Source organism: Dermacentor silvarum, chromosome 4 (genome assembly GCF_013339745.2).
Source record: "Dermacentor silvarum isolate Dsil-2018 chromosome 4, BIME_Dsil_1.4, whole genome shotgun sequence".
Taxonomy (NCBI): domain Eukaryota; kingdom Metazoa; phylum Arthropoda; class Arachnida; order Ixodida; family Ixodidae; genus Dermacentor; species Dermacentor silvarum.
This window is the reverse complement of record NC_051157.2, coordinates 51688190-51715914: the sequence shown is the minus strand read 5'-3', so window position 1 is coordinate 51715914 and position 27725 is coordinate 51688190. Positions and strand designations below refer to the sequence as shown.

General features: G+C 48.7%; 1 protein-coding gene across 5 annotated transcripts; it reads right to left on the bottom strand.

Moving 5' to 3' along the window:
• LOC119450022 (intracellular coagulation inhibitor 1) lies at window positions 1–27725 on the bottom strand. 5 transcript variants are annotated; one of them, XM_049665575.1, is made up of 4 exons: window positions 27709–27725; window positions 24314–25138; window positions 2190–2263; window positions 1–439 (listed from the first exon to the last, which is right to left on the bottom strand). In XM_049665575.1, the coding sequence occupies exons 1-4, from the start codon at window positions 27709–27711 to the stop codon at window positions 130–132; spliced, it is 1212 nt and encodes a 403-aa protein (XP_049521532.1). In that variant the 5' UTR covers window positions 27712–27725; the 3' UTR covers window positions 1–129. The 5 variants fall into 5 exon arrangements, with proteins under 5 accessions (XP_049521532.1, XP_049521531.1, XP_049521535.1 ...); XM_049665574.1 differs by having other exon boundaries at window positions 2190–2293; window positions 24344–25138; XM_049665578.1 differs by lacking the exon at window positions 27709–27725 and adding an exon at window positions 27313–27474 and having other exon boundaries at window positions 2190–2293; window positions 24344–25138.

The following is a 27725-nucleotide window of genomic DNA, read 5'->3' as shown; positions in this document are numbered from 1 at the left end:
GGGAGAAACATACTTTTATTTCACACTAATGCCACGATTGCCCGACTTCTCACAAGCCACAAAAAGCGCATATTTGTTCGAAATTTCCACAGGTTTTGGGTGATGATGTATCACAGTCATGTTGCCTGCTCAGAGCTTGTTCACTTGTCCGGCGAAGAAGATCTCGTTGGTCTTGCGGTCGCGGATGAAGAACATGAATGGATGGTCAGCCGTGAAGGGGAATGGCTCAATGCCGATGCGGTTGACGCTGACGACACCGGAGACCGCCGCAGCCTCGGTGCCCTCCTCGTTGACGTCGACCACAGCACGCTGGAGCACATCGGACACGACTAGCTGGCGGTCGCCCGTGATACCCGACAAGTCCGCGTCGCCGAATATCTTTCCCAAGCCCAAGTGGGTCAGGTTGCTTTTCAGCGGATTCAGTTTGTCCAGCTTGAACCTGCGGCGGTAATCGAAAGAGGCTTCGAATGTCGCGCGCTTTCAATGAATCACGGAAAAATTACAGCCGCAACAGCGATCTCCACGAGGAAAAATATTTGGATATTTATGAATAGGCTCTACAACTCCTGCATTAAGTGTTGCGTTTAAAAAATACATTGAAGGTTGATTGATTAATCATCACAAATATTGACCTAGGCGTATAGTAAAAAAGGCAGTTTCGAAACCCGCATTTCGAACGATACGTCGGTTCGCTTGAGGAGCAAATTCCTTAATAGCACAACCTATCACAAATCAGGCTATGTAGAATGCTGCGTAAACACCAAGCTCTGGCCTTTGTGTTACTGCCAACTGCACGGATTGCTGGCTTTAATAAAAATGCTGCAGTTTTCGAAAATAATAATAACATAGCATTTCGAGGTTTTTTTTTTTCTTCCCTTAGTAGAAGCGTATCAGCATCATCAAATCAGCTTTGCTCTAATGTCTGATTACGATTCCCACACTACATGCACCTTCAACATTCGGGATGAATAGCGTTCGCCGGAAGAAGCGAAGAACGTGAGTAGTAGTAGTAAGCTGTGCACAGTGGTGGCTGGCGGCGTATCGTGCCCGGTAAACCCCTGATGGTATAAAGCCACGCAGGACCAGAACGACAGTTCACCTCCCTTTCCAAAGCATGAAGGTATAGTGCGAAATTAACGGGAGTTTCACTAGAAGTCCAGGAGTGAGCTACGCTCAAGCGCACAGTGGTTTTACTTCGTCAAAGATAGTGTAGAGTCTAATACACAGCACAGAGAACTAGACGAAACAACACCCGCCGTGGTGACGTTGTGGCTTTGGCGTTTCGCTGCTAATCTCGGCCGCGGCGCCCGCATTTTAATGGGGGCGAAAGGCAAAAACTCCCGTATAACGTGCACGTTACGGAGCTCAGGTGATCAAAATGAATCTGGAGTCCCGCATTGCGGCATGCCTCATAATCAAGTCGTGATTTCAGCGCGACTTAGTTGCACGGTAGCGGGCGCTACCTTGCAACTAAGTAAACATCGACAAGCTGTCGCTCTGTCAAACAGTTACGCATGTATACATGGAGCCTTGTTCCACATATTTTATTTCCTTGTTAATTAATAGCCTAAACCTGCGGATAAAACCTTGATGTATACACATGCGTGGCTCGTGTTTCACAGCGTTTGTTTTGTTGTAAGTTAGCACTCGCGGTGTTTCGTCTTGCTCTCTGTACTGCGTATGGGAAACCAGCGTTGAGCAGAAGGCGCAGCGACAGTTCGAATGAGCAACTCAAACATGCCGACGCCGTCCAGTAGAGAGTCCACGAAAATGTCACGCCATTTGAACGATAATAGACGCGCACCTGTATCGGTAGTTTCTTTATCCCGATGCGTCCAACCAAGCTCAGTGCCCATGGCCATGTGCATTGCAATGAGCGTTCTAGCACGCCAGTGCCGCGTCAGGTCAAAAGCTGGACACATGCGCCTGAATATGACCGGTGAAGTTGCTTAGTGCAGTTTTACTTTCTTTTGTGTTGTTGATAATTAATGTAAGTACTTGGTCGTTTTAGGTGTGCCGCCTGTGCGTCACACGGAACAAAGGCAAAATTAATTTTACTTCGAGATATTCCATACTTTACTAGCCTATAAATTGCAGCTAAATTGTGTCTACCTTAAGTTCCACCAAGTACGCTCTGTTCTGAGTCTCTAAAACTGAGAAGTAAAAATGTACTGCAAGGCGACACTCACTTAGGAAGGGAAATGGCCACCGGGAGGCTTCTCAGCGACGCAATGGCTGCGTTGAGCTTCTCCATAGTCAGAACCTGCTTGACAGCTTCCACACCGTCCCGCTCCTCAGGAAGTACGATGACCATGCTGTAATCGCTGTCACGATACAGAAGTTCCAATACTTTCGACTGCAGCGGCTCAGAGAAGCCGCGGTTGGTCGTGTGCCGCAGGAACATGGTGTCCACCTGTGTACCCTGGATGCCGCCGTTGTAGAAGACGTGCTTAGTTGTCTGGCTGGGCTCGAACTCGCGTTCCCAAAATCCCTTGAAGAGTATCGCGTTCATGAGCACCAGCCGCGTGTCGGTGTCCAGAGGTTCATTGAACAGCTTGTCGATCTTGCTGTGCGTCGCCTGCTTGACCCATTCGTTGATGGCGTCCACTGCCTGCTGACCGTTGTGCTGGAAGTCCACGTTAAATACGTGCGCGTTGAAGGTGCGATTTAGAGTATCGTAGTAGCTGTCGAGGACCTTGAAGCCCTCCTGGACCGCGGCACTATTGGCCACTTCGAGGCCAGCTTGCCGGGCGTGCGCCTGCAGCCTGGAGTTTTGATGGGAGAAACCCTCTTGAATGTCGCTCTCGTTGAGCGAGGCCGCGCTGTATCCGAGCCCTTGGGCGAGCTCCTGCAACGTGGCTCCCCTGGCCCCGATGAAGGCCATGCCAAGGGCTGTGGAGAGGCTGTACGGCGAAAAGAAGACGTTGTCGTCCGGTGGGCTTGGGAGCACCTTGAGCAGCCGAATGGCGAATTCATTGTTCGCTTCAATGAGCTTGTGTTCCTTCTCCGTCTGGCCGAAAGAAAGCTGGAAGCAGCTCACTGCCAGCACTGTGGCCAGCGTTGCAAGTGGCTTCATGATGCCTCGACTCTGCATGCGCGCAAGGGTGGAACAACAGGATTGAACAAATGGGCCGCTACACGGGGCCCCACCATACTTAGGGAGGCACAGCGGCAAGAGGCACTTCATTAATTAAATAATAATTGAACATTTCTAAGGATTATCGTTACCTCACTACACACTGAATTTTGAATTTGTGATGTACCATAGTTCGGCGACTTAAGCTGAAACTTAACTATCATTACGTGGAGTTGTTAGGTGAGGTGAATGTCAGTGATGTCAAAGAAACACGACGCCATTCTATAGCACTGGAATTTAATCTGTTTTACCTTATAAATCCTTCGAGCGGAAAGAAAATACATGCATACTTTTTCAGAATGGTGAGGAGTTTATCTGTGATTGATAAATGGCCTATTTAGCACTGTGACGGAAACAAATATTATAGCAAAGGTAACTTTTTTTCCCTGTGCCTACGTCGTATAAACAACGCAATAGATGTACGTTAATTACGATCGCACATTCTTAAGCGTTCATCACAAAATTGCAGTGGGGCTTATTCCATACCTCAGCAGCCGCTCCGCTCTCAGTGGTGGTCTGTTTACGAACTGCCGAAGCCGCGCAAGGTATGAAAATTGCTCGCACTTCCCCACCGCCTGCCTCGTCTGCCACGTGTGCGCGGAGCCGGTTCTAGGCGTTGCTTATATCGGGAAGCTCGATTCCTCGCGTCGAGACGGCTTCGAAGCTGGTCAGGGGCAACTTGGAAACACTTCGCGACACCCTCTCTTTCCAATGCCTTCAAAATAGCGTCTAATCTGGCGACCCCAGGCGACAGCATGTCGTCTCTTTTACTGTTTCTTTTTATATTTGCTCGGGCTATGATTACGCGGTGTTTTGTTTCGGCACAGCGTCGCGAAGCGATAGAAAAAAAGTCAAGGTCATTGAAGCCTCGGCCTGTTTCCTTACCCTTGTGCTAGGCGCCGGTTCTTCGCGGCAGTTTTTTTTTTTTTTTTTTTCCTGGGATGTGCCTCATCAGAGTGCTTTGCTGACTTCAAAACGTCCTAGCGTTTCCTTTCACGCTTCCTTATCGCTTTTCACTCCCCACGTGTTCGGCTTAATGAGGTTGTTGAACGCATTAAACTTTATTTCATTTTCTGTTTATTATCTTTTATTTTGATTTTTTAAAGCCTGATCTGGCAAAGGAACTTGTTACCGGCTTGAGTTACTCGCGCTCCTAGACTGCTGGCTCAGACATTTAGTCTTGATTTTCTCGTATCGCACGCAGCATACCACGCTGCCAAGGCATGCGATGGAAGAATATTTCTCGCATTGTGAGAAATTTTACAACGTTTTTTATGTTTGAATGTGGCACGTACATAACAAAATTTTGTGGCGTGAGAATCCTAGATGCTTTATATCACACTTGTAGTACGTGCCGGTGAATAAAAACAACAAAAGCACGTTTCCAGCTTTTTCACAGCGTCAAACTTGTGATCTACGGCGGAGTTGCAAAAGGTGCCACTGCATCCATACCATCGGAACCACTGAAATTTCTGCAAAAGCTGTAACACCAAACGTTTTTGTACTACAACTCTGGTCACTGGTATACAGGCGGTATACAGTGTGTCCTAACTAACATGGACCAAGATTAAAAAATATGCCATGCCACGTAGCTGGACAGAACCAAGCTGATGTTGGTGCATGTGAGTTTGGACACCCTGCATGTTTCATATTGTGGGTACTGCTAAATCCGCCCGTACCTACAACTAGCCTCCTCGTCCCCCTCTCCAAGTGAAAGCCATAAGGTATAGACAGCATATATATCTACAGCAATGCTGTACAAGGACTCGACGCTTTACACAAATCATGATGATTTGTTGCTCATTCAGAAGCTGCACAGATGGCAAGACCTGTCCTTGTAAACGGCGTTACGAGTGCTGATCAGTACTTTTTGGATATGAGCCATCATTGCAATTATTTGGGCCTCAATCTTTCCTTGAGCGTTTTCCTAGGAAAAAAAATATAGTATTCGCTATTTGACTTGTCATTCGAAGAGCTGTTACAGCGAAGTTGTATATGGCTACTCCAGCAATTTTTTTTTTTTTGCGTCTTTGCATCTACACCGTCGCGTCGACAAAGAAAAAGTTTCGTCTCCAGGGCTAATGTAATTTTGAGTTTCCGCGTAACAGAATTATGTTTTCTCGTATGTTTAAATTACAAAAAAATCACAGCATATCCACGGGGTGAATGATGATGAGTGGGCGAAGCTCCGGAGGGAATCATCGGATCTCCCGCTTAAGGGGACGCTAGCACAAAGGCGTTAGAAACGTGCAGTACTCTCTAGTAAGGGGGAGCGGCCACAGCGTCTTACGCAGCCATTTACACATGCCGGAACGTGCACCGCGTTTGCCGACGCCATCACATGACTGCTGAGAGAGTATACCCCCCGTATTCATAAACGCTCCTCGACTTGAACTTGACTTGCCACCGCCTTGGGCAGCGCGTTCGAAACGCGTTGAAGGTAAGGCGGAGAGGCCACAGCGTCTTACACCAGCTTCTTACACGGGCCGTAACGCGCTAGCACAAACGCGTTAGAAACGCGCTAGAAACGCGGCCTTTCGTTAATGTTGGGTATTTATTGCTATCGTGGTGTTTTGTGTCTATGTGTGCTTCGTGGCGTAGTGGGCTAACGCCGCGCGCGCGGAAGCGAGGGGTCCCTGGTTCGATTCCGCGCTACGGACACAACTTCGGAATTTTTTTCTCATTTTTCTCAGACTGGTTACACACTACTGGTTACACACTACTACTACGACGACGGGGACGAACGGGTGCCGCTATAAGGAGCTTCGCCCCTAACAATCCGATGCTATCGTCGTATCATGCTAAGTCGTGCTTTACACATTTTGTGACGCACTTTACTCTGAGAAATTGAATTAGTTCAATCACGCACTTGCGCCAAGCGGAGGGTCTACTAGAATGAGGATATATGCTGCACTCTGGCACACCTGCGTGCGCGCGTGACGAAAGTTTGCGCATGATGTCCTTGAAGAGTGGGCGCTCTGTCCGTGGCATCGGTAGCGTTGAGTGTGCTGCGGCCGCAATCGACATCACGGCAAGATTGTTAACACGTTACAGTGACGTTCACTCCGTGAACGCGGGTTACGCGCAAGCGTATGGACGCCGCGAACGTGGGCCGTGGCGTAGAAGCACCGACGGAAAGGGCGCGAACGAAGTCGTAGCGCTACATGGATCTCGACGCTGCGGCGTCTTGTGGTGGTGGCGCTTGTGTGACGTCGGCAACAGCTTCTCTGTACGTCCACTTTAACAGGGCGGGATGGAGGAGGAATTTTTTTATAGCTTCTATCTACGTCAAAAACTTCGGTATTTGCACTGCCTTAAAGGAATTAGATTATGGGGTTTTACGTGCCAAAACCAGTTCTGATTATGAGGCACGCCGTAGTGGGGGACTCCGGAAATTTTGGACCACCTGGGGTTCTTTAACGTGCACCTAAATCTAAGTACACGGGTGTTTTCGCATTTCGCCCCCATCGAAATGCGGCCGCCGTGGCCGGGATTCGATCCCGCGACCTCGTGCTCAGCAGCCCAACACCATAGCCACTGAGCAACCACGGCGGGTGCCTTAAAGGAATTGTCCGTTGATATTGTAAACATTATAAACTGTGGCACGTGTCATGTGATTGCGCCTGTCAAAGAAAGTGTCGCAGTTTCGCCCAAGAGGCGATGCATCAATTGCGATTGCAAATTAGTAGAGAGCTATACGGAGTAAGGATAGTAGTTTGATCAGCTGTATAAAGTTGGACATGCAGCAGCACCAGCAACGCGCAGAACTGTTGTCGACGCCGTCGGCGCTTTGCCCGCGTTTGCCTGAACGCGTGCGGCGTTGTTGACTGTTGCCGGTGCCTCTGGGCGCCCGGCGGCTCGGAGGTTTTCGACGAGATCAGAACGGGACACTCCTCGAGCAGCGTCGGAAGTCTTTACCACCTTCTCGCCTCGCAACGTTTTTTATATAAATACGCATTTGGTGCCGCAGCTAAACGTCGTCTCCCCTCCCTCCCTTCCGTCCCCCCCCCCCCCCCCCCCGTCCTTTCGTGCGAGGGAAGGAGTCGCACTTGCTCTCCGCCGTGCGTTGGCTCCCCGTGAAAGCGCGCGTACCTCGCGCGCTGTCACTCGCACATACAGCATACTGCGCGCGGCGACGATTTCATCGCCGTTGAACTCTATACGGAACCTCATGGCGACGGCGACGCCAACGGCAGAAATCCGCTTGGAGTGTCCATATAATTGCTAACGCAATAAAACACAACGGTGTTCTTTTAAGGCAATTTTGAGCCTTCTGAACCTTTCTATATTTAACTTACAGTCAAATAACACGATTAGCGGCGGCCATGGTGCCATGACGTCACGTAAGACTATAGCGACTATGTTCTGCGTGTCTTGCTACGTATATCGCTCTCCGTTGGCGCATAAATGTGTCGCAATTATTATTACTATTTGTTCACACCAACGCTGTATTAATTAAACATAACTGAACAGAAGCCCATTCTTAGCAACCGCTACCAAGTGCGCGTAGTTTTGGAGGCGTTGATTTCTTTTGTAAACGCGTTTGGCTTTTTATTTCCGTTTGTCGCTATTTCCCGGCGGTGTGCGCGACGCGGGCGACATGCGTTGAACGTTTCTGCGGACCCTGAGTGCCGTGTCTCCCGATGAAACGGAGAATTGCGCGAGCTCTTTTGAGCTGTCAATTAGCGCCAGCTCTAATTTACGCTCTTTCAATCACTCTATAAACCTTGGTTTCGATGATGACGAAGAAGATTTTTCCGGCATGTTGCCATCGGCGTTCCGGCTTTCGAATTTCTGCACATCGATGCAGAGAGACGCTGAGCACGCCAGCCGACACCGGCATTAACACCGGCGCCAATATCTTGCATGCATAGCCTTCGGCTTTTTGGCTTGCCTCCATGCTGAATCACGCTGAGTGACGTGGCCAGACGATGGCAGAAACGCTGAATGTGAGTCGATCTCCACGTTTATGCGAGTACAACTATGGTGAATTATCGCGACAGGTGTCATTTCAGGTGCACATACGGTGAATGTCGGACATTGCATTTAGATACAAGGGGTTGTGCTGCCGACAAACCACGCGATCCAGATCTTTTAAAGGGAGGGACGTGCATTTTGTCAGCGTCGGCTCCGGTGAGGTCTAATAATTAATTCCCGTCGCTTTCGCGGTAGAAAGATGGACACGTCTTGATAGCTCGAGGAAGAGAAAGACGACGCTTTACAAAAAAAAAATAGAAAGGAACGCAGGAACACGCGGAAGAATTATTGCAGCGTTTCCGGTAACATGGAAGATCATGCAGGAGGGACGAACAGATCTCACAACCCTCGAAAGCAGAGGGGACACATTAGGAACCGCCGGCGCAGTGGGACGTCAAGTCGACCATGATGATGGATAGATGGATGGAAAAACTATATTATGGTCCATTGGGTCACGCTAGTTTCCTAGCCCGAAGCGGGCCGCTCCCACGTTGGGACCGAAAGGCCTAGCCTATCGGCCGCTTCGTGGGACCCGTTGGACTGCCCATAGCTGTTCATCTAATGTGAAACTGCGTAAAGCTGCGTCCCACCACTCTTCAGTGCTGTCCTTGTCGCTGTGTAACGTGGAGCAACGCCAGAGCATATGACTAAGATCTATGGTGTCGTTACATTTATCGCATGTTGTAGGATAGATCGTGTTGATCGATCTCGGATAGATCTTGTTGATTAATAGAGGGTTCGGATAAGTTATCGTTTGTAAGAGCCTTAGCGTAATGGCCTGAGGTGTATTTAGTTTAGGTAGAAGTGCTTAGTTAGCTCGTTGTACGTGAGGAGGTGGTCCTTGCAATCAGGAACCTCAGCATCTTCTTGCCTTGTGGCTGCATGGTTGGCAAGTCCTCGTGCAGCATTGTGGGCAGATTCGTTGAGGTTCACGGGAGCACCGTTGATTTCTCCCATATGAGCAGGAAACCAGATGATCGTGTGGGGTTTGACGACCTTTCCGTCGAGAATTGCCAGGGCCTGTCTAGAGGTAACTCCTTTGGCAAATGCTTGGACGGCTGCCCTAGAATCGCTGTGGATCCTGGATCTCTTTTGGTCTAAAAGTGCCAATGCGATGGCTACTTGTTCTGCAATGTCTGGTTGCGTGGTGTACGTGGAAGCCGAGTTGACGAGTTCACCTTTGCCGTTCAGAAGGACTGCTGTGAAAGCTCGTCTACTGGGCATGAAAGCCGCGTCGACGAACGAGCATTCTTCAGCCTGATTTTGAGTTTTCTCTAGCAGGGATTTGGCTCTGGCTTGCCTTCTGTCCACGTTATGAATTGGGTGAACATTCCTTGGAACAGGCATGACTGTGATATTCCTCCGCAGACCTTTGGGAATTTCTTTATGATTATTATTTATTGGTGTAATTGGTTTTCCAATTCGCTTGAGGATCTGTCTTCCTGATCGCGTGGTAGAGAGTCTAAAGAACTGGGCTCTTTCTTGTGCCTCGGCTATGTCCTCCAGTGTATTGTGCATCCCTAGTTGCATGAGTCTTTCGGTTTCCGGGTACATACCTTGATTACCTTCCTTAATAAGGCATGGAGTTTGTCTCTTTCGGATGTCTGCCACTCGTGCATGGATGCTACGTAGGTGAAGTGACAAGTACATAGTGACATAGTGCGTGAAGCAGTCTAACGATGTTGTGCTCTCCAAGCCCATGTCGGCGGTTAGTTACTCTTTTGATAAGCCTGATTGCGTTGTCCACTTTCTTGGCGATACGTAGAATCGTTTGATTATTGGACCCATTGTCTTCTATCACCAAGCCCAGGACCCGGATGGAGTTCACCCTTGGGATGACGCTTCTGCTCCTGGTATAGAGCGTTATATCTTTCTCCCCAGGAGGAATCCATCCCCTGTGTTTGCGGTCTCTTCTTTTATAGGTCTGTATTGTAGTAGTTCCGCTTTGTTGGGTGAGCATCGGAGTCCCATTGGGATGAGATAGTCTTCAGTGACGTTTACGGCTTCTTATAATCTTTGTTATATTTCTCCGTCGCTGCCTCCAGTACACTATATCGTGACGTCATCTGCGTAAATGGTGTATTCTAGCTCTTCGATGCCTTCGAGTCTTCTAGATGAATCCGCTCGGAAATCGCGGGAATCTCCTTGCACTGACGAGGCATCCGTGGTAGTCGGTTATCGAAGGTCGCTTCAAGTTACTCACAAATCGGGATGTCAAGTCCCGCTGTTCTGTAAAGTTTGAGCAGTTAGTTGCTAAAAGTGCAGTTTCAAAGCTGGTGATGCAGATCAGTGAAGTCTAAGGTCACCGCTATGGCGTGGTGGGCGGCTCTGAGATGTCGGGCGCCAAGTCACCTCGGTGCGTGTTCTGGCGTGAAATTTAGGGCTAGGCAGCGTACGTGCGTAAACACGCTTCGTCATTGCCGTGATGCGGTCGTTGTAATCGTGGTATGCTGGTGGTGAGTTACGCAGACTAACTCTGGTGTCTTTGAATGCGAATAACTTTAGTTGGCTCTTTGGCCCGTCTTCGTGTTGGTCGGTGGTTAGACATTCACCGCCTGAACAAAACCTCCGATGCAAAGGAAAGGTGCTCTCGCAAAATGAAGTGGCGGGCATATTGCCGATCCTCTTTGGCGCGTCATTTAGATGCTGTGTTGGAGCACTTTGCGTGTACCATACTGATACAGATATCTTGGTTAACGGCTCTGTTCTATCCGCAATTAGGAAATGAAACAACAAACCCTATACCGAAATAACTATTCTCACTGCAACAATATAGCGAAGGCTATAGTGAAGAGCGTTCGGCTATAGTGAACGGCAGTTTGGATATTCGCTTACATCGACGGTCGTCATCGATGGTTCCTGTTCATTATTTTATGAGATCCTCAGTTTGGTTCGAGAGAGTATGAGAACAGGTTGATAACAGCCTTAACAGCTTTCCTGGCGACAGATAAAATGGCTCAAACGCAGTAGCGTTTCTCGGTTGTCACAACATCTGAAACGATGCGCACGATTGCTTTTTATTTTCTTTAAGCAATTCGTTTTCTCTGAAATGACCGTAGCACCATGGCAAGAAAAGAAAGGACCGGCTCCTATGCCTTAGTGGCTATGGCGTAGTTCCTTTGGACACGAAGTTGCGGATTCGATTTGCAGCAGCGGTGGTCGTATTTCGATGCGGGCAGAATCCGATAACTTCCGTGTAAATTACTTTGGGTGCACAATAAAGAGCCCCAAATATGTCGTCGAAATTTGTGCTTAGCCCCCCTCCCCCCCCCCTCTTTCTCTACCTCCAAAAAGGTGCAGTGGGAGGTGAAACTCCCAGTAGTCAAATAAAATCAAATCAAACATGTTTATTTTGCAGGAATAATACAAAATTTCCCTGCGGGTGGCAAGGACGAAAGGCGACAAAGCCTGGCGAGGTCTTGGCCCCCTGCTTAATGATAACATGCTTAACGATAATAATAATGATCGTGCCAAACAACGAGTAGCAGCATAGCAGACGACCGAACTAGGTGCAGAGATGGGCAAAAGGCTGCAATTTTCCTCTACCTTGTGACCACCTTATGCGTCGTGGCGTATGACACTTGACCTGGGAAACGAAACTGAAACTAGTTTGTAGACTAGCTGCTATAGTAAATTATTTAGGCCTCTCTGGAGACTTCCCAGTATTCTTTATTTTCTGTGGTTTCGAAGTTGATGACATTTATTCATAGCAAATACAAAAAAAAAAAAAATCCTGGCTCTCCCGTAATCGAGAGTCGATGTAAGCATGAAATGGCTACCGGCAAAGCAGATTTGTTGTAGATGATACTAGCCCCAGCCTTAAAATGAGTGTAGTGCATGTTCGCAAACCGCACACCCCACCACACCACACCGCACCACGCCGCAGCATGCCATACTGTGCACTGGTCCATATGGACGCCGTCCAGCTAGAAGAAAACCGGCTGAAGGCGGCACGACAGGCAGCGAAAGACTCCAGGGAGACGGAGAGCACTGACCAGCTAGAAGAAGCGCCTGAAGGAGATGATGATGATGATCATGATAAATTGTGGCTGATCCCTTTGTAACGGCCTTTAAAGTACCCTAGCCGGAGTAGTAATTACACATGGCGATAAGAAAGGAAAAAATTAGAAAAGGGAGAAAAAGAAGAGGAAAAGACAATAGGGAGGAGGGAGGGCCGACCCCAGCACTTTTGCATACACATGCCCATCTTGGTGCACAGACGTTGACGTTGAGACACCGGCATTCATCTGTTCCCTTCAGAGTGGGTCACACTGTGCTGCTGCCAAGTCGTACGCCACCACTGTGCCAGTCTGTCCTTCGTTACGCGCACTGCTTTAGACACCACCGCACGCCGTTCCAGCACTCCATTCTCGCACCCAAATCCCTGTGCTAGCAGGAGTGTGGTGCCCTCTGTGTGTCGTGGGCACAAACCGGCACACTGGAGGACTAGGTGTTCCAGATTTTTCTCCTCCAGGCCACATGTCCGGCATACGGGGTCAACGGACGAGTCGAAGCGGCGACGGTACACAAGCGTGCGCAGTACTCCTGCTCGTGTCTCAAAGAGGAGCGTACTGCCACCGCTGTGATCGTACAGCTCCTCCATTTTAATGTTGGTCTTGTGAGGGCTGTACATCCACAAGGTAGATTTCACCGTCATTGCATTCCGCCACCTCATGGTCTCCTCTTCAGCCACCTGTGTCTTTACGGCCACTGTCCACTTGAACTCCCGGTCCTCGCATACTGGTTTCACAAGAAATCCTTATTTGCGGCGCAGAAATTGGACCCGTTTGCACCATTGGCTTTGTTTGCATGTTATGCAGGTTCATATAAACAGACGCCTGGACCATCGTGTAGTCGTCCATGAGGTGCGCAGACGTCCCTCGTAGGAAAGCTTGCTCCTTGCTTCACACGCCTGGTACGTGGACCAATCCAGATCACCCTGAATGGCCTCGATTGCGACGCACCCACGACAACCAAGGGCCAGACGGCCCACTTCTCGCTGGCCCCGCTCCAACCATTCCCTGGTTTTTTTTTTTTTTTCTGCGAGGCAGACAACTGAATTTGAAGTCAGTCCAGGTATATGCACAGATTTCCACATATCTCGAACAATCAGGAAGCGGTTGCACCCCACAGGCTTTTCCGAGGTAGAACCTTTGCTTCTCTCTGTGATGTTTTGCGCAGGTTCTCTTCAGGCGTCGTCAGCAAGTCGCTTATCGTGCTGAACACCACACCAAGATACCGGTATTCCGTGGCCCACTGCATTAGCTGACCTCCAGGCAGGTATATGTTGACATTGGGTTGTGGGCCCGAGAGCAGCAACACGGCAGATTTTTTGGTATTAAAGCAGAGGTCGAGGTGGTGTAAGTAGGTCGCAGAGAGTGCGACCGGCTGTTGAAGGTCATTTGGGCTCTCTGCTAGAAAGGCAATGTCATCAGCTTACACTAAATCAGGCAGTTTTCAAGTCACGGAGGTTCCTTCGTACATGTGCCTGAAGGAAGCCGACTCCAGCTGCTATAAGCGCTCGCTCCTGTCCGGAAACGTATAACATATATGGCATCGGTGACATTGGGCAGCTTTGTTTGAGTCCCCGCATCACGACTACTGGTCGGGACTGGGCTCCGTCAAAGCGTGCAACGACAGTGTTTTCTTTGTAGAGCCGGCGTAGCATACCAATCCATACTTCAGGCATGCGGATATCTGCCATCCGATGGAACAGGTGGTCACAGGAAAACTGTCGTGCGCCTTTGATACATCGAGAAAGCAACCATAGAGGCTTCTAGACTCCTTGCGGGCTACTTGCACTGTTTGAAGAAGTAGTTTAATGATTTGAAAATGTAAAGAGGTCGGCCGGAAAATGGAACATCTGGCCTGCTACTCTACGTAAGGGAAGGGGAAGAGGGGAAGAAAGAGGGTCACAATGGGGGATGACAATGGGAGTCAACGCAAATATATTGTCATCTAGGCGCCTGCCAGCTCGAAATCATTCACGCAGCCTGGCGCCATCTCTCGAGGCGAACCAAAACCCGCGCTGCGGAATCATGGCCTACGAGATGTGCGCCCCCCAGCTGGTTAGCTGGCGCGCGCAAATCTCGGAATTAATTGGGGAACTCACGGCCCGCTGGCGTTCAAAAGAGCACAGGCAACCTTGTCTCAGCGCCAAAAGATAACAATCAAGTGTATGGTGCCCTAGTGTCTGCCTATTGAACGTCGCTATAGGAAATTACAAATAAAACTTCACCGTACTAGCTCAAGTCCCAGCTTGAGTGATATTGTGAACTCGGAAGAACTCTGAAGCAATATTTTTTGTAACTTGTTTGGGCAATAACTCGCGTATGTAATGCGGTCCTGTACAAACGGTTGGGGACCAGAGACCACATTTTTTTTAGCTTTTTGACTGGCTTCCCGGATGATCTCGTTTTATTCTCGTAACGATGCCCGAATAACGGCTCTGGCTTTTGGCTCAAGGTCACTTGAAGGTCGTCGGACAACGGGAGCTAAAAGCATTTCATGCTTAAAAGGTCGAAAATGTAGCGTCAGTACATCTTTTAAGGGCGAATTCGGATTTATTTTTCTTTGTTTGTGCTCCTCCTCTTCCTATACTTCTACAGCACGAACTGAATCAATTGCATTCTTCCTTCTTGCACGTGAGATGAACAATTTTTCTTTCTTCGCTCAGCACCCTCATGGTCGATCGACTACGACTCATGGCCCATCCCCCCGCAATGCGTTTCGCCATTTCACCAGGGAACAAGAAAAAGAACTCGCCAACAAAAGTTTATCTGAAACTGCTTCTCGCAAAGCTTTTGAAATCCTCTATTGTAGCCTATGGATTCCTAATGGGCTGTGGCCTGTTGGCTTTGCTTTCTTCAAATGAACACTAGGTTTGCGTACTGCTAATGTGAGCTTTCCTCTTAGTACACTGTTTTACTTTGGAAGGCAGAAGGGAGGGGTGCTCCCTGGAACTGACATCTCTTGTTAGAAATGCGATCAAGCGCCGATAACGTATCACTTAAGCATTAGACGGAGTGGAAATCTATGGCGGTGACCAATTTCAGCTTAATTCCCGTTAATATAACAAAAGCATTGAGTTATCTAGAAGATGCATAAATGCTTTAAAGACGAATGTTTAGGCCAAAGACTTATCTTTAAAGCAAGAAGAAAAAATTATATGGATCCCACGCACTGTGGGAATCGATGTAAGCGAATCCTTTTGTGCTGTTTGCAACATCACAATAAATAGTCGTGATGTTGACGACGAAGTTTTAAACTTTCATTGAATTGTGGGGCTGTACGTGCCAAAACCACAATCGGTTTATGAAGCACGTCGTAGTGGCGGGCTCCGGATTAATTTTGACACCCTGGTGTTCTTTAACATTGTCCCGAAATCTAAGAGTACGAGCGTTTTTTATTTCGCCCCCGTCGAAATGCGGCTGCCGCGGTCGGAATCCAACCCACGACCTCGAGCAATGCCATTGCCGCAAAGCTACCGCGGCAGCAGTGGCGCACCGACGGAGGAGGGGGAGGGGGTGCGGGGGTTGTAACCCCCCCCCCCCCCTGTGGCCGAGTTAACCCCCCCCCCTTTTTTTTTTTGTTTAACCCCTTTGCTTTCCTTGCGCCTTTGAGTACTGCAACGAATATGTAAGACGCGCAATCGTCTGCACACTCACAAAAAGCGCATTGTTTGACAATTTCTAGCGACGAAATTGAAATTAGTGCTGTCTAGATGGTATTGGCAAACGAAGGCAAACTGTCAACACCCCCCTCCCCCGGCAGAGATCCCGGGTGCGTTGCTGCGCGGCAGGGCAGAAGTGCTGATTCGAAGTGCGACCGCTTCTGTAGTGTCGTCTAGGTCCTACGGTGCGCTTTAATGCGGCTTTGCTTCTTCACGTCCTGCTTAAGTTGTCCGCCTTACAAATTTGCATGGTGTTTATTTTTCAGAAATCGCAGAAACATACCTTGCCGTTTCCCCACAACCGCTGTCGTGTCTCGCAGTAGTGTTTCCTTGTCTTCTCACGCCACCTTTCAAATCCCCCCCCCCCCCTCATCCCCTCTCCCAATCTGTATGGGAACTGCGAGCGAACAGGGGCAAGGGTTGTGATTCACTCGTTTCGCGACTCCGTCAGTTCTACCCATTCTCTGCCCCATTTCCCTACCTCCTCACCCTACCACCTCTCTACCATTCTATCTAGCTTCTCTCTGAACTTGCAAGTTAGTAGGAAGGTAAGCGTTGCAGTTTCTGCAAAGCTTTTGCGGGAGGCCACGGATTACTACAACTGTGAATGATGATGATGATTTACTGGTATCCCATTGGAAACGGGGCGCTGACAAATAGTAACCTAGCCTGCTTGAGTTACTCAGGTATGCTATACATGCTTTTCATTCTAGCATTTTTGTATACATCTTGTTCATCTTGTTCATCTTTTTTTTTTTTTTTTTGCTTCCACAAAACTTCTCCATCTACCTTGTCATGTTACCTATGCCTTTCACGGATCCGGTCGTATCAATTTCTTCCCTGCTTTTTTTTTATCAATGCTCTAAACGTCTCTTGCTTATCTCGATTGCTGACCGGTTGATGCTATTGTCCACTTTAAATCCAAACGCTTCTGGGAGGTGTACGTTACCTACGTGTCTCATTCTGTGAATCTCTTCGCATTTCATTAGGATGTGCTAAGTGGTCTCCGGATTTTTTCTGCAACATACACATGCTTCATCTAGTTGTGAATATTTGCTCAGGTATGTTTTTGTCCTTAGGCAACCAGCTCGAGCCTCAAATATCGAGGCACTTCCCTTCGCGTTATCGTACAGACTTTCCCGTCTAATTTCTTTCCTCTAATTCTTGTAAATCATCATGGTCTTGTTTTGCTTCCATTCCTTGCTTCAAATTCACTCTCTCTGTTTCATTCTATTTCTGATGACTCCTGGTTGTCTATTTACACTTCCAATTACCCTGTATTAGGTTGCCAGCTTTCTTGACTTCTTCTTCCATTCGGTGGCCACGCTTTCCAGGTACAGATGCTTGTGCACTTTAGTGGCTAATTTATTTTGATCCATATTCCTTAGTCTTGCTTGAAAACTAATTTTGCTCTGCGCTTCTCTGACTCCAAGCAAGGCCCAACCCATGTCACCCTGCACTGCTTCATTTGTAGTTTTGCCGTGGGCTCCCAAAACACCTACTCATATTTGTGTAATTTCCAGCCCCGACAAAATATCCGAATTTAAGCCCAGAATGGCATTTGCGAGCGTTAGCACTGGCACCATTACTCCTTTCCTAATTCCATGCACCACCTCATATTTATGATGGCCCCAAAGTGCACTATGTTTCATTATTGCGGCATTACGCTCCCCCTTTATTTTCAGATTAAAAATAGGTAGGTGCTTGAGTAAGTCTTTCCTTCGTTTATGGATATGCCGAGGTATTTATATTGCTCGACTGTGGGTATGACTTGCTGTTGAATTGACACCAGGCAATTACTCGTCTCTTCATTAAAGATCATGTTCCCCGATTTATCTGTGCTAAACTTAAGGCCTAGATTTGTCGCTTCGTTGCCACGCATATTCGCAAGTGTCTGTAGATCTCTTGCATTGTCCGCTATGTCGTCAGCATACATCAGTCCGGGGACCTTCTGTTGCACCATTTGTCCATTCCGCATGTATAATAATCAGACCCTAATTCACTGTGTTGCAGTTGTCTTTCTAGCCCTTAACAAAAAGCGTGAGCAACAATGGAGAGAGAGGGCATCCGTGCTTCAGTCCTTCTTGAACTTCCAGAACACCATTACATTTTCGGCCTTGCGATACAATTTCTAGTCGATTGTCTTTATATATCGCCCTCAGCAGCTTCACGAAATCTTCATCTATGCCTTCATGCTTGAGTATATACCATAACAATGTTCTGTCAATGTTGTTGTACGCTCCCTTAATATCTAGAAATGCTATTCATAAAGGTCTAGTCTGAGCTAGTGAAATCGCTGTGCTCTGAAGAGAGAGAGAGAGATAATACTTTATTGTGTCCATGATGGGGTCCGGGGGCGGCGGGGGTTGGGAGACTAACCCCCAGTCCTCCCCTTCCTCAGACGGCGGCCAGTCCTTGCTTTTTGGCGGCGTCTCCGGCCATCCGGACGGCCCAGAGCTGCTCTTCTGGGTCCAAGCTGAACAGCAGCCTCCCACTGTTCGGCCGTAGTTATGATGCTTGTAGTATTAGTGCGGTGGGTGTTGGTGGGTCCCACGCAGTCGTCGGTGTTTATGTTATTATTTGGGAGGAACATAATTTTATTTCACACTAATGCCACGAGAACCCAACTCGTCATAACCACACACACACACACAAAAACGCGCATATTTGTTCGAAATTTCCACAGGTTTTGGGTGATGATGTACGGCAGTCATGTCGCCTGCTCAGAGCTTGTTCACTTGTCCGGCGAAGAAGATCTCATTGGTCTTGCGGTCGCGGATGAAGAACATGAATGGATGGTCAGCCGTGAAGGAGAATGACTCAGTGCCAGTGCGGATGACGAGGGCGACGCCGGAGACCGCCGCGGCCTCGGTGCCCTCCTCGTTGACGTCGACAACAGCACGCTGGAGCACATCGGACACGACTAGCTGGTGGTCGCCCGTGATGCCCGACAAGTCCGCGTCGCCGAATATTTTCCCCAAGCCCAAGTGGGTCAGGTGGCTTTTCAGCGGATTCAATTTGTCCAGCTTGAACCTGCGGCGGCAATTGAAAGAGGCTTCTAATGTCGCGCGCTTTCTTTGAACAACAGAAAAGTTAAAACCGCAGCAGCCATCTTCACGGAGAAAAAAAATATTTGGATATTTCTCAATAGTCTCTACAACTCTTTAAAAGAATGCATTGAATGCTGAATAATTAATCATTGCAAATAATTACCTAAGCTTATGGTAGAAAAGGCAGTTTCGAAACCCGCATTTCGAACAATACGTCGGTCGCTTGAGGAGCAAATTCCTTAATAGCACAACATAGCACAAATCGGGCTATGCAGAACGCTGCGTAAACACCTAGCCATGTCATTTATGTTACTTTCAACGGCACGGATTACTTGCTTTAATAAGAATGCAGCAGTTTTCTAAAACAATAATAATATAACAAATTGAGGCGCCTTTTTTTTCTAGTTGAAGCGTATAAGCATTCTCAAGTCAGCTTTGCTCTAATATCTGAGTACGATTCCCACATTACATGCACCTTCAACTGCTGGGTGTATAGCGTTCGCCGAAAGAAGCGAAGAACGTGAGTAGTATATAGCAGTAATAAGTTGTGCACAGTGGTGGCAGGCGGCGTATCGTGGCCGCTGAATCTCTGGTGGTATGAAGCTGCGGAGGACGAGAGCGATAGTTCACCTTCCTTTCAAAAGCTTGAAGGTAGTGCGAAATTAACGGGAGGTTCACTAGAAGTCCAGGAGTAAGCTACGTTCACGCTCACAGTGGTTTTACCTCGTCAATACACAATACAATCTAATACACAGTACAGAGAGCTAGACGAACAAAGTGGAGGACGCTTAAGCTTCGCCTTTAAGAGTGGCACACGATAGCGTTATCGGGCTCCGTTCGCATAACATTTTAGGTGCGAAGCACCTTACGCGCCCGGGCTGTCGGCGTCTCCTGTCGTAATCGTCTTTGTCGTAGTCCTAGTCACGGTAAGCAAGCGGCTCGCGCTCGGCACGCGCTCGGGCCATTTCTCCCGCTTTCGTCATCGTCGTCGTCGTCGTCTTCCACAGCTGGCTGCGTTGCCGCTCATTATTCCAGTGTGCAATTTCACTTCTCTTCCTCTTCACAACCACAATCTCTCTCTCTCGTCTTAATCGGGAGGCGGTGCTTACGAGGTTATGACCCATTGCTTAAAGCAGTATTAGCCCATTAGTGGTGCATCACTGCATGCTTCGCTCTTCTCTAGGTTTCAAGTTAGTGGAGCTGCATTTCGCTCAATGGGTCATTAAAACACCGAGTTTTTTTTTTTTCTTTATGAGTAGGCTTCACTGCAACAAACAACGTAGGAAAGCCAGCTTACAAAGACCAAGCTTATACCCCTGACACACGGGCAAAAGTGAAGTCCTTTGCAGGAAACGCCTTTTGTTACTTCGAAGGAGCCTTTGCAGAAAGGAGTTGCGCCGATGACACACGGCAGCGCACTAACTTCTTTAGGTGGTTCCTCAAATGAACGCCGAAAAAAAAAGCGCTGCTTGTTAAAGCAGCCAGAGAGAAAACATTTGCAAGAAGCTGCGCATGTAGATTACATTTAGTGATTGTAGAACCTAAAACATTTTTTCCCATTTTTCATAGCTTATAATGCGCATATTCGGAATTAAACATGGCGGCGCTAGCGACGTGGTGCGATCGTTTGAGAGTATAGCTAGAATAAATATTCATTGTTCGACAATTCGCATTACCACTAAAATTTAAACATTTTGCAAGGTAAAAAAGTACTTACGGGGCACCGTAGTTATGTAACAGGGTTTCTTCTATTGATAAGTTGTGCACGCTGTATGCGACAGTATATCTTTCCGCTCGAAAAGTAGATGCCCGATCTTCTTTCCCGCAAAGGAACTTTGCCGGGAGGGAGATACTCCTTTGTCGTGTGTCACTGCGCTTGAACACCTTTCCGGTAGATGTCCCCTTACCTAAAGGACTTTAGAATGCCCGTGTGTCAGGGGTATTACGCTGATGTCCTAAAGTTGGCTTCACTTTTACAGACAAACTCATTGCCGGGAAGACATTTTTACAGGAGCAATTTAAGCCGTCTTATATCAAAATGGGAAGGTCCTAGGACTTTTGTTATTAGTTTATTATTTGTTTGCTGTTGCCTCGAGGCGCGCGCGTGTCCAAGATTTAGAAAGGCTCGGTTTTCAACATTCCATTCATGTCGCCTAGAACCGTACAGCGAAACACCATCAGAATTGGAGGAAGCTTAAGCTTCGCCTTTAGGAGTGGAACGATGATAACATTCAAAGATCGCTGGCTGCTTATCAGACTTTTTTTCTCGTATATTCAAATTACAATCCGATGCTATCACGCTGTAGGTTGTGGTTAAGTCGTACTATGCAATTATTCTGACGGATTTTACTTTGAGAAACTCAATTTTTGTTCACTAACGCCTTGCGCCACATGGAGAGCCTGTGTGGTCGGGGTGGTTCGGGATGATGCGGTTCGGCATGATTAATTGATTATTTACGCCGGACGCCGATGTTTAACGCTGACGCCGGGTTTTCTGCGACACGGGCCCCTTAACGCTGTCGCGTTAAAACGCGCGCCGTGGTGGCGTAGTGTGTTAGGCGTTGCGCTGCTAAGCCCGAGGGCGCGCGACTGAATCTTGGTCGCATTTCGGTGGAAGCCAGCGTTGAACAGAAGACGCTGCGGCAGTTCGAAAGAGCAACTAAAACATTCTGACGTCGTCCAGTTGGGAGTCCGCGAAAATATAGAGTCCACGTCTTGAACGCTAATAGACGCGCGCCTGTATGAGTATTTGATTAATCCCGATGCGTCCAAGCCAAGCTCTGTCTATCGGCATGCGCGTTGCGAGGAGCGCATGCGTTTCTAAGCTCTAGCACGCCGGCGCTTTGTCAGGTCAGAAGGTGGACACATTTATTTATTTACAGTACCTACAGCGCCCTTGTGGGGCATTAGTGTAGGGGGAAAATATTAACATTCAAATACAAAAAATACAAATACATAGCAAAATGCAGATTGGTGACATCTCATTCGGAATTATCCACAGAACAACTATGAAATTTCATTTGCCTGAATACGCGCGGTGAACGCGCTGGTTGCTGTTTTACTTTGTTTTGTTTTGTTGATAATGAATGTGAATACTTGGTAATTTCAGGTGTGCCGCCTTTGCATATCGCACGGAAAAAAGACAAAATTATTTTTACTTCCAGAGTTTCGAAACTGTTACTGGCCTATAAATTGCAGCTAAATTGTAACTACTAAATTTTGTCTACTTTAACTTCCACCAAGTATGCTCTGTTCCGAGTCTCTAAAACTGACAAGTAAATAAAACACCGCATATCCACGGGGTGAATGATGATGAGTGGGCGAAGCTCCGGAGGGGGTCATCGGTAAACCGTGAATCTTCCGTGTAATTTGCCCAGTCTCGCCGCACTAAATCGAACGATTGACTTCCACCAATGACATGCGCCATATTTGACGTCATTCCTATTTTATAACAGCGCCCTTAATTATAATTGCACCATCTCCCGCTTAAGGGGACGCTAGCACAAACGCGTTAGAAACGTGCAGTATTCTCTAGTAAGGGGGAGAGGCGACAGCGTCTTACGCAGCCGTTTACACATGCCGGAACGTGCACCGCGTTTGCCGACGCCATCACATGACTGCTGAGAGAGTATAACCCCCGTATTCATAAATGCTCCTCGACTTGAACTTGACTTGCCACCGCCTTCAACGCGTTTCGAACGCGCTGCCCAAGGCGGTGGCAAGTCAAGTTCAAGTCGAGGAGCGTTTATGAATACGGGGGGTATACTCTCTCAGCAGTCATGTGATGGCGTCGGCAAACGCGGTGCACGTTCCGGCATGTGTAAATGGCTGCGTAAGACGCTGTGGCCGCTCCCCCTTACTAGAGAGTACTGCACGTCTCTAACGCGTTTGTGCTAGCGTCCCTTAAGCGGGAGATCCGATGATTCCCTCCGGAGCTTCGCCCACTCATCATCATTCACCCCGTGGATATGCTGTGATTTTTTAACACGAAAGTCCGGGGTCCATTCACTGACGTATTTCCGTCACGGAAATAGATAGAACGAAAGAAACCAGAAGAAAAAGTGCAAAATTTGGGAATCGAACCCACGACCTCTCGGTCCGCGACGATAGATCGCCGAGCGTTTACCCATTGCGCCACAAACGCATTTGCAGAGAGCTACACAGACGCGCCTTATATATCTAACACTCCTCCGTGTACCCGCGCTCTTGTTCGGGGCGGTGCCGCCGCCTACGAGCAGAAAAGAGAAGTACTGCATTATGACACTAAAGCGCACCGACAGTGAACGCTTCGGTGGTCTCACCACTACGACGCCTCGATGCCAGCATTCGAAGGGACGCTGGCATCAAGAAGCACTACCAACGCCACCTAGGTGGCGTTGCTAGGTGGCGTTGGTAGTGGCGTTCACCGTACTCAGCACAGCGGAGCGTGGCCTCCGAAATTAGCTCTGAAAATGTTTCTGAAGTTGATCGCGGAGGCTGCAATTACGACGCGCTGTACGCGCTGATTTGACTCGGTGACGATTCAGTTACGTGCTTTGTCTTGCGCGTTGTATTAGTGTGTCAGTTACGTGCTTCGTCTTTCGCGTTGTGCTAGCGTGTGCAGCGTAGTGCAGCTTCCATATGCACGACGGTTGCTCATGGTCATCGACGTTGGTAGTCGTGATGGAGGCGACGTGCCACCAGGCGTCAGCGTGGGTGCATCAACGCCTAAGGGCGCTTTAGCCACAAAACACCAATAGACATTATATATCAATGTGCAATAAACATTACACTACTTCTGTGAAGACACGTTTCACTTTCGTGTTCTATACCGATTCCTATATAAGAGGGATCAACCACATTTTCTTTTTTCATAAAAGTAGACGTGGCTACCTACTACTACTACATACTACAGAGGAGGGACAGACCCACACCCTAAGGAGCTTCGGCCCTAAAATAAATCCGCCTCCATTCCACCCACTGAAAGAGGATGTACAGCGTTGCTGACGTTAGGCAAGCACAGCCAACGTTAGACGACGTTATACAATAAAACGTTTTCATTATCATCATCAAGCGCCACCACCACTAGCCAAGTACGTCGCGCGCGCACGCACGTGTGTGGAAGTGCAGCATTCATCCTCATTCTTCTGGGCTATCCGTCAAGCGCAAGTGCATTATTGGACTAAATGAATGTTTAAAAGTAAATTGTGTCTTGAAAATTCGTGATATAACTTACAGACAGCCTGCAGACATAATAGCATCGGACTGTAATTTGAACATACGAGAAAACAAAGTTATGTTACACGGAAACTTAAATACAACGCCTTACAGCTGCCGTTTGCTTTAGGTGACCACCCCACGAAAAATCCCGACCAACTAGAGACTAACAGCTTCGCTGCAAAATATACTTCAAGGGGGCACTCACTTAGGAAGGGAAATGGCCACTTCGTCGCTCCTCAGCGACGCAATGGCTGCGTTTAGCTTCTCCATAGTCAGAACCTGCTTGACAGCTTCCACGCCATCCCGCACTTCGGGAAGTACGATGACCATGCTGTAATTGCTGTCACGGTACAGAAGCTCCAATACTTTCGACTGCAGCGGCTCCGAGAAGCCGCGGTTGGTAATGTGCCGCAAGAACATGGTGTCCACCTGAGCACCTTGGGTGCCACCGTTGTAGAAGACGTGCTTCGTCGTGTGGCTGGGCTCGAACTCGTGTTCCCAAAATCCCTTGAAGAGTATCGCGTTCATGAGCACCAGCCGCGTGTCGGTGTCCAGAGGTTCAGTAAACAGCTTGTCGATCTTGTTGTGCGTCGCCTGCTTGACCCATTCGTTGATGGTGTCCACTGCCTGCTGACCGTTGTGCTGGAAGTCTACATTGAAGACGTGTGCGTTGAAGGTGCGATTTAGAGCATCGTAGTAACTGTCGAGGACCTTGAAGCCCTCCTGGACCGCGGCACTATTGGCCACTTCGAGGCCAGCTTGCCGGGCGTGAGCCTGCAGCCTGGAGTTTTGGTGGGAGAAACCTTCTTGAATGTCACTCTCGTTGAGCGAGGCCGCGCTGTACCCGAGCCCTTGGGCGAGCTCCTGCACCGTGGCTCCCCTGGCCCCAATAAAGGTCATGCCAAGGGCTGTCGAGAGGCTGTACGGCGAAAAGAAGACGTTGTCGTCCGGTGGGCTTGGGAGCACCTTGAGCAGCCGAATGGCGAATTCATTGTTCGCTTCAATGAGCTTGTGTTCCTTCTCCGTCTCGCCGAGAGAAAGCTGGAAGCAGCTCACGGCCAGCACTGTGGCCAGCGTTGCAAGTGGCTTCATGATGCCTCGACTCTGCGCAAAAGGGCGGCACAAGAGGATTCATGAAATGGGCCACAACATTGGGCCTCGCCCCATTTACATAGGCACGAAGGCACGAGGCACTTTAGTAATTAAATAATCATCGAAAATCTCTAGGCATTATCGCTACCTCATTCCCCACTGGATTTTGAATGTGTGCTGTACCATAGCACAGTGATTTAAGCTGAGATGTAACTATTATTGCGTTGAGATGTGAGGTGAGGTTAAATTCAGTGGCATGAGAGGAACACGACACCATTCTGTAGCACTGGCATTTAATCTGATTTACCTTATAAATACTTCGAGCGGAAACAAAATACATGCATGTTTAGTTTTATAATGGCGAGGAGTTTATCTGTAATTTATAAATGGCCTCTATAGCATCGTAACGTAAATAAAAATTATAGTAAAGATATATGTTCATAGTGTTCACAGAAAATGGTGCAGCGACAGACAACTATGATGGCTGATAGTGGGCTCGCGCAAGCGTTTCGCCATCGTCAACGTCATCGCTTTGCTGGACACCTCCTCCTACCTCTTATTACTCCATTCTTCACCTAGATTCCGCTGAGGCTTTGGGGCACCACGTTGGAACGACATGCCTAACGATGCCTTCCTCCGACAACAATATATATACAAGCTATCGTGACCGTTTTCGTGACCATTGGTAATAACCTTTTTCCCTGTGCCTCCATTCCTACACGATATCGATCCTGTCAGACAGAGAAGCCACCCTTAAGATCGGGGACCTGACTTCAGACGTGATCAAGCTGGGATCTAGGTGCACGCCACAAGGGGCAGTCGTATCCCCAACCCTCTTTAACCTCGCCATGATTGGTCTATCCAGGAGACTCTCTGCTATCGACGGTATCAGTCACACCATATACGCAGACGAAGTTACCGTCTGGTGTACGGGAGGTAGCGACGGACAGGAGACGGCCCTGCAAGAGGCGATTAATGCTACCGAAAGGTACCTAGAGTCCACTGGCACAAGTCGAAACTGCTACTATATCGACCCAAGCGCAGAGGCCCCAAGGGGATGGAAGCCACTCGCCGAATGCGACATCAAGCTACGCACAAACGACGGAGGCTATATTCCGAGGGTGGATGCCACCCAGATTCTCGGCATGATGGTCGAGTCGAGTGGCTCTAACAACCAGACAGTGCTGCGACTCACTAAGAAGATGGACAATGCCATCAGACTAATAGGAAGAGTGGCCAACCGGCAGCAAGGAGTCGGAGAAGATAACCTCGTGAGATTGGCACATCCGTCCGTAATGTGCCATTTCACTTACGTCGCAGCCATGCACAACTGGCAAAGATCGGAGCGGCATAAGCTCAATGCATTAATCAGGAAGGTAATCACGAAAGCTCTCGGCCTTCCCATATAAACACACGGAACGCTTACTTCAACTCGACATGCATAACACGCTAGAGCAAATAGCGGGAGCGCAGGAGAGAGCCCAGTTCGTCAGGCTATCTACTACATAAGCTGGAAGACACCCTGCAGGAGCTGGGTGTCCCCCCCCCCCCCCCCTTACAGTAGTCAAGACAAAGTTCTGCAGCATCCCTTGAGAGCAGCGGGACCGCATCACTGTCGCCCCGATCCCACGAAACGTCCATCCGGGACACAACGTGGCAAGACGTCGGGCGCGCGCGACGGCCCTCCTAGAAAAGCTTCGTGAACGGGCTTCGGAGAACAGTTCCGTAGACGCAGCGCGCTACGCCGATGGACGAGCCTTCACTGCGGTTAGCGTAGACCATGAAAGCCAAATCGTGGACTCAATCTCGATTAGGACGACGTCCTCTGAGATCGCAGAGCAGGCTGCAATAGCGATGGCCTTATTGGACGACAAGAGGACAACAATATACAGTGACCCGAGATCCGCCGTTCGGGCATTTGCCAAAGGAATAATATCCGAGCTGGCCCTAGGGATACTAGGAAGCAAGGAGATCAAGCCACACACAGTCATCTGGTATCCATCCCACATGGGACAGATCGAGGGTGCCCCGCCCAACCTCAATGAGTCGGTGCACAATACTGCGCGAGGGATCATCAACCACGTAGCTACCGGGCAGTGTTACGTTGGGGGTACTGACAATCGGGACAACTCGGTAGCATATTCTTAAGCGTTCATCACAAAATTGCAGTGGGGCTTGGTCCATACCTGAGCTGCCACTCCGCTCTCAGTGGTAGTCAGTTTGCGAACTGCCGAAGCCGCGCAAGGTATGAAAATTGCTCGCACTTCCCCGCCGCCTGCCTTGTCCGCCACATGTGCGCGGAGTGGGTTCCAGGCGTTGCTTATATCGGCAAGCTCGATTCCTCGCGTCTAGACAGCTTCCAAGCTGGTCAGGGGCGCATTGGAAACACTTCGCGACACCCTCCCTTTCCGATGCCTTCAAAATAGCGCCTAATCTGGCCACCCCAGGCGACAGCGTACAGTCTCTTTCAGTTTCTTATTATATTTGCTCGGGCTATGATTACGCGGAGTTTTGTTTCGGCGCAGGGTCGCGAAGCGATAGGAAAAAGTCAAGGTCACTGATGTCTCGCACTGTTCCCTTACCATTGTGCTAGGCGCCA

Coding starts and splice junctions, on each gene's coding strand:
- LOC119450022 (XM_049665576.1), bottom strand. Junction 440..24,239: donor GTGGCCATTTCCCTTCCTAA/GTGAGTGCCCCC, acceptor TTACCGCCGCAG/GTTCAAGCTGGACAAACTGA.